We start from the raw sequence: 12,022 nt of genomic DNA, 5'->3' as shown, positions 1-12,022 counted from the left end.
GAAATAGGTGATACATATGCTCTGATGTAGACAAAATGAAGCTAACATTGATTTAGGCTTGTCAGGTAGATCCACTTTTAAGAGATAATCATAATTTATACAGTACATTTTAAAAAATTTTGTAATGAATTAAAAGCAAGACCTCAGACTAAACAAAAAAAGGAGGAATAGAAGATAAGAAAGGATGAAGAGATATTGGTGAAGGAAAAAAAAGGAGAAAAGACCAGAATATGTTTGTGTGTGTGTATATACATTAACATATATACACATACCCATATATATATGTGTGTGTGTATGTGTGTGTATATGTGTGTAAGAATACACACACATATTCTCTGTCTATGCACACATACACACATACATATACACATGTGTATATGTATATGTATGTGTTGTAAATAGGTATGTGTGTATATACATATATATATATATTCTCTTTATTTCTCTCTCTCTGCCTGTCTCTCCATACACATACATTCTTTAACTTCCCAAAATGTTTTTATATCATTTATCTCATTTGACCATTACTAAAACAGACAGACACAAAAACAAAAAAACCTTTAAGGGTTAAGAGAAGAAAAGAATTAATTCCTCATTTTGCAGATTAGTTTACATGATGTGACTAAGATTATCCAGCTGGCTATAATAGGAAGGAAACTTCACAAGACCTATTTGAACCCAGGTAACCCAACATTAGAGAATATAAATGAAGCAATAATGCCTTGAATACAGTGAGTCCCTAATAAATGCTTGTTGAACTAAATTGAACACCTAGTTAAGCAAACTCATAGGAATCACTGACACCACATACCTTCCCAAAGCTTCCTTTGCCTAACACCTTGATGAAGTTGAACTCTTCCAGGCCCATCCGCTTCGTCTGGCTCTGTCGGACCTCGCCATTCTCTCCGGGGCTGGCCAGTTGACCATCTGTTGATGATGCCGCCCGGTGTTCCTCCCCTCGGTTGTCAAATGACAAGGCCTTTCTAATGTTGTTTTCAAGTTCTTTGATTTCTGAAAACAAGGGTGAAAAATTATGGAATTAGGCAGAGAATTCCACTGGCCTCCTTTTCCTTCAAATGTTCAAATTTTTTCCTTTGCTCCCTCCCTCTTCCATTCTCCAGATCTCCTTTCTTACTCTTTCCTCAAACCTTGCCATAGACCCACAGTGTTCTACCTGTTGATTTGTTTAGACCCTACATTCACAATGCACAGGAGCATTAGACAGTATCACATTTCATAGAGAGCCTCGTGTGATACCCTCTATAAGAAGAGCCTTCAGGTGATGAGCCTCCAGGTAGACCTCAGAGCCTTGTGACAACCCCAAAGTAACAAGCTTAGCAGATCCTATTCTAGGATCTAAAAATAGTGACAAGAATATCCATGATTACTAAGAACAGCAAATTAAAGCTGATATTCCTATTCTTAAAGAGGTATCATCTCAATAACTTTGTTTTGCTCTATTCCTGAATTTACCCTAATTATTTATTTAACAATAAGGACTTCTCTGGAAGATGAGCAATGACTTATGATTAACAAACAATAGAATCCTCCCCAAGTATGTTTGGACATATGGAAGATTATCTCAGACACGGTAGGAATCCTTCCACACATTTAGAAGATTTTGCAAGAACAAATGGTCTTTCTCTCTCTGTTAGAATATATGACGTGTATTATATGTGTATGATAACACTAGTTAATCCTTTGACCTTTTCTATTTGAAGAAGCTTTATCATTAGCTACTTATTAACTAAAGGCACACACTAGACTGTGCAGAAATGGACATCTTCAGCATAATCTGATTTCAAAATATATCTATAAATAAATAGGATTACTGGATGGGGTAGATAGAATTATTAACCCTTTGAAATTAAGATAAGGCTTTACTTCTGCAAGATACCCCTCAGGTGAAAGGATCTGTGGCTTTTCATCCAAAGGTCTAAACGAGTAGATAAAAAATTGTTTGCTTGCTTTTCCCCTAGAATTTATCCTGTTGATTTGGAAATCATCAGGGTCTATTGAAGAAATTAGAATGTACCTACATGGATACATCAGAACACAGAAATTGGTTCTGTAAGTATAGGTCATAAAATGTAAGCACTAGAAGAGACTTAGAGATTATCTCATCCAATGCCCCCATTTTAAAGATGAGGAAACTGAAGCCCAAGGAAGGTGTGACTTTTGCAAAGTTACACAGCTCTAAGTGATTCAGCTGGGCTTCAAACCCAAGACTCTTCCACTAAACCATGATGCTTCTGGATACCCTTGGTATGTGGGGTTGAGGACAAAAGAATGCCTCTCATTAAAGTGATAGTCCTCCCTGAACCCATAGTTTCCTGTCTCCAAATGAATCTGAGTTAACCTCTTCTTACTGTCACACAAAAGCAAGTCTCCCAAAGAAAATCTCCCAGAGAACACATGGAACAAGCTCAGTGTTAAATGCTGAAGCCTGAATAGCTTTTGGAAGGTGATATTTCATTAATTTAGGATAAGGTGTGAGATTAAGAATGACTGGCATGTAAACTACTACTTTTATTATTCAGTTCTATTTTTCCTCTCTATCTTCACCTTAACCAGGTAGATAGGAATATTTTCATCTGACAGATGAGAAAAGTGAACCTCAGAACCAAAGTATCTTGTCCAGAGTCATATAGTAAATTAGCCCAATCCTCACAATCACATCTCATATTTCTTACCTACCCAAAATACTCCCTTATGATTATAAATGATTTTTAAAAATAAAAGCATAGATTGGTTCTAGGAACTCATTCGTGAATTCAACTCACAGAAAGCTGAGAGGGACCTTAGAAATTACCTGTCCCATAGAAGCAGCTACACCCAAAGAAAGAACACTGGGAAATGAATAGAAACTGTTTGCATTTTGTTTTTCTTCCCGGGTTATTTATACCTTCTGAATTCAATTCTCCCTGTGCAACAAGAAAACTGTTCGGTTCTGCACACATATATTGTAAGCAGGATATACTGTAACCTATTCAACATGTAAAGGATTGCTTGCCATCTGGGGGAGGAGGTGGAGGGAGGGAGGGGAAAAATCGGAACAGAAGCGAATGCAAGGGATAATGCTGTAAAAAATTACCTTGGTATGGGCTCTATCAATAAAAAGTTATTTAAAAAAAAAAAGAAATTACCTATCCCAGAAGTTCTTAATCTAAAGGTTTGTGAACTTCCTTTAAAAATTTTTTTTGATAATTATATTTCAAAATGGCAGATTTCCTTTATAATATTATGTACATTATTTTATGTATTTGGGGACATTATTCTAAGGAGTCTTTATGTTTTATTAGATTGCCAAAAGCATCCATAACATTAAAAAAAAACCCTAAGAACAGGTCCAACCTCTTTATTTATAGAGATGAAGTAATATGTTGATAGTCCCAGAGTTAGCAAGCAGCAGAGCAACTTTCTCATCCCAAGTCTTCTGACTAAATTGTGCCATCTCTTCAATATACCCTGAGGCTTCTCTTGAGGATATCTTATAAAAGTCATATGATAACATCCACATCACCCAGAGATCACTCATTCATGCCAAAGCCCCAGGTATAGTATTTATTAAATTAAAAATTATCTTCAGTCTTCCAAGGCCTTCATTTCCTGGTATTCCCCAGCACTGAAGGAAGAACTAATTCATTTCCTTTTGGTTAGCAAGTTAAAATTAGTTTCTCATTAGAAGCTAAGGTAAGGTAAGGTTATAAATAATATAAATATAAATAATCACATCCATAGGATCTATCCTGAGGCTAGGCTACACTCTCACTTTTGCTCAATATATGACTCTTAATTCCCTTCCCCTATATGGGCTCTAGTGTCCTGATCTGTATAATGGGAACAGTAATGAACCATTGGCCCTGCTTATCTCACAGACTAATGAGAAAAGAAATAAAGGACAGTGATTTGAAAAGGCAAAAAGTGAATGTTATTGTAATATTATTGAGAAAAAAAACTTCCCTTAAGCACTATGAGGGCAGGACCAGTATCTCATCTAAACTTCTAGAGTTTCCAGTATTCAACTGTGTTCTTGCTACACAGTAGTCTTGGTCTTTATTAGCTAAGGTCTTTGATGGATCTTAACTGCCCATTCAATGATTAAAGTTAAGTAAGAAAGAAATGAGGCAAAAATGGCCTTTTTACCTAGTCAGAAATAGATAGATAGAAAAAAAGATAAATAAAAATAAATGAACCTGGTAGTTTTGGAGGACAAAGTGAAGCAAGTGACCTTGCCCAGCCCTCACTCACTCAAATCCAATTCACTTGTATGTCACAGCATCACTTCCCTGATGTCATGGCTGTCTCCAAAAATGAAGGACAACCAACAACCTCTATGAGAAGGAGCTGTCCCACTGAGCAACACAGCTAGCTTCATCTTTTGGGATCTGGTTCTAGATTTCTTTTCTTAAAGAACAAGTCTTAAATCTAAATCTGGCTCTCATTGATTGGCCAAGCCTGCCTGATTTTTGTTTTGTCCACGATAGCCTCAGACTGAATGCCAATAGCAATTGTTTTGGTCAGAAACTCTGAGGGTCTTCCCCTCCTGATAGACATATTTTTTGAGTAGGTAAAAGAGTACACTTTCTGTCTCATTTCTTACCTAGCCTTAATCACTGACTTATCATCGCCATACTGAGACTTTAGCTTGAAAAGGCCAAAGTCTCCCATTGCACCCAGGGCCATCTCCAGTCATCCTGATCTATATCTGGCCACTGAACCCAGTTGGCTCTAAAGGGGAAAATGAGGCAGGTGGCTCTGCACAGACCTCCCTCACTTAAATCCAGTTCATTTGGATAACATGACATGACATGACATCACTTCCCTGATGACATAAAACAACAAGAACAGTAAGCATGTGATTGAATGAATTAGATGAATGAATAAATGTCACTTCTATGATATTTGAATATTTAACAATCCCAAGCCTACTGAAACCATAGCATCCTGATAAGTCAAGTCCTCGTGAATTTATAAACAACAAGAGTGGAATGGAAATGGAAAGAAATGTGGAATCAGAAGACTTGAATTCATGTTCTAGTTCAAAGAGGCAAACTTGAGGATCTCTTCCAGCTATAAAGCCTATGGTCCTCTGTGAATTCCAAACTGAATGTTGAAAACTGATCAAGATGGAAGCTAACCTCCCTATTGTAGCCTAACATGGTTCCCACAACCACATATGCTGAAGATACTCAGACTCGTGATTCTCCACCTCCCTCCATCCTTAGTCTATTCCAATTCTAATTCCAAGATAAAAAGTTACAATGAAAAAGAATGGGATGGTCTGGTGATGAGGAGGTACCCAGACATAGGAAATTTGGTGGAAAATGGATACAGATGGTGGGAGGAAAGGTTACAGATGGGCAAAGTGGTTGTACCCATAGCCCATTAGTCATAGGAGAAGAGAAAGAAGAGATATAAAGGAAAGGACCATAAACCTGGAGGATGTTTTGCTTCTCTATACTGCTACAGAAGAACTTTAGAAAAGGCACAATCACTCAGGAAGGGCTTCATAATTCAGTTCCTTGTACACAGGAAGTCTCAGAAATCACTGTTGAATGACTGAATGAGAAAGGGGAATATGGAGATCTTCCTCAGAAGCTTACTTTGTTTGAGGAAATAGGGTTTAGGTTTCCAAATCACAATCAATTAAATGTACCACTTACTGAGATCCTACTCTATATGCCAAGCACCTTTTTGAAAAAAGGATTAGAACAGCTAGCATCCCAAAAGTACAATGTGAAACTGAAGGGAGAACATCACAGCTTCTCACCTTGATCACAAGGGGAGGTGGGTGCTGACTTGGATCGATCTTCTTCAGATGGGGAGCTCCCAGGGACTGGCTGCTGAGACTCAGCACCTGCAATTAGCTGAGAACATAGACGCATAGACGCACAGACACAGAGACAAACACATGGTTAGCTGGGAGGTCTCTGGTCCCAAATCAACCAAGAGGCTTCTGAAAGACAGTATGCTTTCCAAATCATAATTTACTTTAAAGGCTGTGATCTCAAAAGGCTTTTGCTCTCCTTAAGGAGAGAGAGAGAGAGAGAGATACACACACAGAGAGACAGAAACACAACAGAGAGATATGGAGAAACAGAGGAAAGGAGAGGAGAGGAGAGAGGGATAGAAAAGAGAGAAAAGGAAGGAAAGGAAAAACAGAGGGAAGGAGAGGAAAGGAGAAGAGAAGAGAAAAAGAGAGAAGAGGAGAGGAAAGGAGAGGAGAGGTATTTCCAAGTATTTGTATGATTCTCTGATTATTTTGATCCCATCCATCCTTTGAAATCAATTTCAAATCAGTTTGCTCTGTGAAGTCTTCCCAGATTCCCTAGGTTAGAAGTGATTTCTATCCTCTCTCTGAATTCCTAGAACATGATCTATTTATTCATTTGGCCATAATTTTATACTACTTCATACTATTAATTTTTTATTAATTTACTTAAATTTTATCAAAATTATGTATTTAATTTAAATAAAATAATTTTATTTTGTTGATTATTTATACTGTAATAGCTAGCTTATATACAGAAATTTACAAAATAGTTCAAGACCAGGAATTCATTTAATCCTCATAATAGATTTGTGAGGTCGGTACTTAGGATAGGGAAAAGAATTAGATCCATGAAATTATTGATATAGAGAATTTTAGGATGAGCAAAGTCCTTCTGCCAAAGCAAGTTAGTACCTTCTCGGAAATTTATATTCTAAGAGGTTGCCTAGAGCGCTAAGAGTCTTAAATGACCTGCCCAGGATAACACAAGTATTGTCAGATATGTGTGTCAGTATACCTCAAAGAGATCAAGGAAAGAGGGAAAGGACCCATATGGACAAAAATATTTATAGCAGTTCATTTTGTGGTGACAAAGAACTGGACTAAGGAGAGACCCATCAATTGGGGAGTCAAAACTCAGGAACTGAGAAGCTACCTAGTGTTCCATACTACAGGAACACTTTTTCTTTTTACCCCTAATCTCTCATGCTAAGTTGAGTTATGCCAATCATTCTGAAAATAACACAAAACAAGAAGACTAAACTATTTTTTGGTGTTTGCATTCAATGAAATTCAAGTGGTAAAAATATCATAATCATAAGCCCTTATTTTTGGTGATGTCAATAGCTAAAATGATCCATGCTGGCTTCTTTCCAACAGGTATTACAATAACTCAGGATATTTGGCTGAACCTCAGATCCTGGAGGGATACTAGAGTTATGCAGATATCTGTGTTTTTAATGTCATTTTTATACTTATTTTAATCAATAATAAGATTATTTTGTTATATTATTTCTGGCACAAGAAAGGGGAAAAAAGGAAGTCTTTAGTGAAAGATTCTACTTTGTTCTTATTTCCATTCTAGACATTCATCTGACTATGGCCTTAAGAATATACTGCCAGGAGGGAGGGAGGGGAAAAATCGGAACAGAAATGAGTGCAAGGGATAATGTTGTAAAAAATTACCCTGGCATAGGTTCTATCAATAAAAAGTTATTAAAAAAAAAAAAACTGAACATGGAGAGTTCAGCTAGGCAGTCCAGTGCCGTCAGGTCAATTCAGGTTATAATTGGCTTTAACCTAACATTCCCACAAGCTACGGTCATCATTACTTGTAGCTATTCCAGTAGCTTTTCAAGATGTGAACTTATTTTGACTTTGAAATGTCCAAGAAAACCAAAGTGATTGCTTTCAATTCAAGTCTTAAGTCAATAATTATTATAGCTAAGGTTCAAATACAACAGCTACACCAAAGCAGTTGTGGAGGATGTTGAATTTCATATATGTACAATTGTTCTATGAATAAAAAGGGGAAAAAATGATGGATCAAAAGATTTACGTACCAAAAAAAAAAAAAAAAAAGAAAGAAAGAATATACTGCCAGGAGGGACAGCTAGATGGTGCACTAGCCCTCAGGAAGACCTGAGTTCAAAACTGACCTCAGACATTTAATACTTACTGGCTGTGTGACCCTAGGGAAATCACTTAACCCCAGTTGCCTCACTGGGCAATACACACACACACACATACATACATACATACACACACACACACACACACACACGAAGAATATATTGCCTAGAAAAAATTGTATATGTACAAAAATATTTATTTATCTAATTTATATAAATTTCAATTTATGTAAATAGCTAATTTGGTAATTTGTATAAATAAAAATTTCATTTATCTTTTTGTGATGGTGAGCAAATGGAAACTAAAGAGAGTTTATAACTCAGGTACTTGGTGAATAAATTAAAACAAAGGAATATAACAGAAGACCTCTGTGCTGTAAGAAATGATGAAAGGTATGGTTTCAAAGAAATATGGGAAATCTCATACAGACTGATGGAGAGTGAAGTGAGAAGAATCAACACAATAAGTGACATCATCATTGAAAAAAGTAAACAATTCTGAATAGTTAATTCTGATTCTTATAATAATAAATCATGATTCCAGAGATAAGACGATGAAACATATTAACCATTTCCAGACAGAGAGATGATAGAATCACAGTACAGAATGAAATACATAGTTTTAAATATGACCAGCATAGAAATTTGATTTTTTGGATTATTTATATTTCTGACAATAGGTTTTTTCTTGGTTTTCTTTTCATTTTGTTGGGGAGAGAAGAAGGGAAAGTGAGAGAAAGGGGGAAAATGCTTGATAACTGAAAAAAATTGATTCAAAATATATACTGGTTGACATAATAACTTCTGACTCCTGCTCCTTGGGACTTGAATCCAGCCCCATTCCTGTTGATGGATATTGAAATGAGAAGTTTGCAAAGAATAGATCATAGTTAAACATGTAGCAATTTCCCAGCAAGAGTGGCATTTTCCATTTAGCTTTTGCAACAATACTTTTTAAAAGAAAAAAAAATTGGAAAACATGTTTTAGGAAGGAAGGCAAAAGGTATCGATCCTTCCACAGCCAAAGGTCAAAACATTTTTAAGAGTCACTGTGGAAAGAGGTCAGGCAGCATCTACTGCCAGATGTTGTCTGGGAAATGAATGGTCCCTTTAAGTAAGCTCTAATAATTAAGAAGAGATTGGGGATTATCTTGCTTTTCTGGTCAAGTTCAGTCCCTTGGACATGCTTTCTTTCTTCTGGGCTATAAAAATGGTACTAGTGTAAATTATTCTGGAAAGTTAGATGGAAATCCTCTTAATTTTCTGCCCAGAGCCAGCATGATAAAGTATTTGAAAGGACTGGCTGAAGGAAATCACTTCCCTATACCAAGATTTATAGTTCAATTAACTTGCTTCCACTTTTCTCATAACCAGCTTTTCAAAGATTTCTGAAAACTTCTAGGCAGGAAGCCAAGGTTGGAGAAGACCTCGGACACAAAATTGCTGCTATAGCCTTGGGAGAACAACTTACATCAGTGGGCCCTGATTAGTGAAAAAAATATATACTATGAATCTGTCATATACATACACACATGTTATAACATATAATGTTGATGTGTGATGCATATGGCATATATGTACCTATACATGCATATTATGTGTGTATATAGATATACATGCATGTATATATGACTATATAATGTTCCAAAAATCTTGCTACAGTTTTAAGCTATTAAAGTTTAAATAAATATAAATGTACATAATCTATGTAATGCATACATATATCCATAATAGGTATATATGTATGTATGGATATACACATTCCTCTGAAGTATAACTAACAAAGGGATCTTTTCCTACTGCATTTAGAATTTCATACTCATGGATTGGTTTCTCTGGAAAAATACACAGATGTTTCATGTCATGGAATTTTGACCATGTCCATGGATAGCTGCATTCCGACACTATCCTGTTTCTATTTTCCTTCCCCTCTAGAAAAGTATGTTGTTCTGGGCTTTGGGGGTTTGTTTGTTTTGTTTTTGACATTTATCCTCATTATTGCAATGCCACTGGTGGATTCCATCCCCTAATGCTGATCTTATGCCAATCTGAGGGCATGGGTTTTAATGGTAGGTTTTCTTCCCTTTCTCCTGGAGGAAATTTCAAAGTCTGCTCTTTAAGCTTAGATTGTTTCTTGACAAACTTTGCTTCACACCAGTGAAAAATAAGACAACAAGACAAGCATATGGTGAAATATTCTTTCTTTCCTCCTTTTTTAAAAACCAGACTTATTTCAAATAAATGTTGTAAATCTCTGAGCCTAGAATAAGGGGGTTTCCTAAGTCCCATTTTCCTATTCACTACAAGGGAAAGGCATCAGCCTTGAAAAGGCTCAGAGCAGCACCAAATTTACCTTTTTCCTCCTCTGGCCACTGTTGGTGATTTTGTCTGGAGTGACTCCCAGGTCAGCCAGCACTTTGGCAATCCCCCTTGCATCAACCCCACAGTTGGGTGCGACATTTGTTTCACAGCGCCGATGTACATTCATCTTGCAGACTGAAAGGAGACATTAAGGATCAAATTCACATGCTTCCCAGAAAAAAAATAAAAGAAACACAACACAATAATAATTACAATAATCCCTCATGAGCTTCAGGAAGACGAGTGAGTATCATCTTCCACAGGAAAATTGATTTGTTTTTTATCCCTTCCATACTCATCTCTTCCATAAAGCTAACCCTGCCTTCTTCTTTTTGCTCCTCTCAAATATGGAATGCAAATTTTATTATACTTCATTACACCAGTGAGAAAACTGAGGCTCAGGGAAAAAGCCAGTGATCAGCATATAGGAAATAAGCTTTGTGACTTTTATTGACTTACTCTTAACTTCTATCATCATCGGTTTCTGTACCTATAAAATGAGGGGACTGGAATAATGTCTAACATTCCTCCTAATCATTCAATAAGCATTTAATTAAGTGCCTACTATGTGCCAGGAACTGTGCTAAGTACTGGGGATACAAAATACACTCCCCCTGCCCTCAAGGAACTTCCAATCTAAAGGATGTGATGGCAAATTGATTTAACCCAGGTCTCATTTATTTCATTGATATTTTTGTTTTTAAATCAATGAGATTTCCTAAAATACTTCACATTCCCCTTTCCCATACCACATTATATTCTGTATATAACAGACTATATTTTTCTTTTCTCTCTCTCTGTCTCTCTCTGTCTCTCTTTCTCTCCACACACACACACACACACACACACACACACACACACACACAATCTAATATATTCTTCGCTTATAGACAAGAAAATAGTTACTCAAAACCAACTAATCTCTTCTGAGAATATAGCCTCCACATTCATAGCCTCCCATCTCTCTAAGGAAAGAAATCTGACGGAATATTTCAACTTCTTGAAATATAAAATGTCAGAACTAGAAGACTCAATGAGTGAGCAGCAAATATAACATCTGACTTGGAATAAAGGGACCTGGTTTTGAATCTGTTCTCAGATACTTATTGGCTGTGTGACTTAAGATAAATTCCCTGATCTCTTTCAGATTCACTTTTCTCATTTACAAAAGAAGTTGCTAAGAGGATCAAATGGAATACTCATAAAGTGGTTTGTAAACCTTAAACCCCCAAGGAAAAGATATCATTATCATTATCACTGGTTACGTTCTTTCCTTGTTAAAATGACCCTAATCCTACTCATTTTACCCACCTCAAAGTTTTATTGTGAATGAAGTACTTTGTAAAGCTAAAATTTAGCTTTGAAAAGCTAAAATCACAATTTTACAGAAGAGGGAACATCTGATGTTCACAAAGATAAATGATCTCCCCCAAATCATAACCTTAGTCACAACTGAGACTCAACCCAAATCTCCTGACTCCCAGACTAGTATTCTTTCCTTTTGACCCAAACTCATCTACCTGCTAGCTCTTTCTTTGCATGCTCATTTTACACTATATTTTTTGTAAATGAAAATGGACTGTTTTATGTTTTTCTTAAACTGCATCTTATTTTAGACGGTCCTCAACATTTTGTATGAGCAAGCCCTCAAATTTCTTTTTCTTTGATTACTGATTCCCAGTAGAGCTGGCCAGCTGTGCAGAAATTTGTGTCCATATACTTACTGGATAAATGAGGAAATATCATACTGCCCCCT

General features: G+C 36.3%; 1 protein-coding gene across 2 annotated transcripts in view; it reads right to left on the bottom strand.

The window, feature by feature from the left end:
• The window catches only part of PRKCE (protein kinase C epsilon), a 664,873-nt gene that overhangs the window by 220,259 nt on the left and 432,592 nt on the right, over positions 1 to 12,022 (bottom strand). For both annotated transcript variants that reach the window (XM_051975204.1, XM_051975203.1), the window contains exons 7-9: positions 10,259 to 10,401; positions 5,774 to 5,870; positions 812 to 1,011 (exon numbers count right to left, since the gene is read on the bottom strand). In XM_051975204.1, the coding sequence (XP_051831164.1) occupies positions 812 to 1,011; positions 5,774 to 5,870; positions 10,259 to 10,401 (440 nt within the window). The remainder of the gene's footprint in view (positions 1 to 811; positions 1,012 to 5,773; positions 5,871 to 10,258; positions 10,402 to 12,022) is intronic.

The sequence above is a fragment of the Antechinus flavipes genome, chromosome 2 (genome assembly GCF_016432865.1).
Source record: "Antechinus flavipes isolate AdamAnt ecotype Samford, QLD, Australia chromosome 2, AdamAnt_v2, whole genome shotgun sequence".
Classification (NCBI taxonomy): domain Eukaryota; kingdom Metazoa; phylum Chordata; class Mammalia; order Dasyuromorphia; family Dasyuridae; genus Antechinus; species Antechinus flavipes.
Note: the sequence above shows the minus strand (reverse complement) of the source record. Positions and strands in the feature narration are given on the sequence as shown.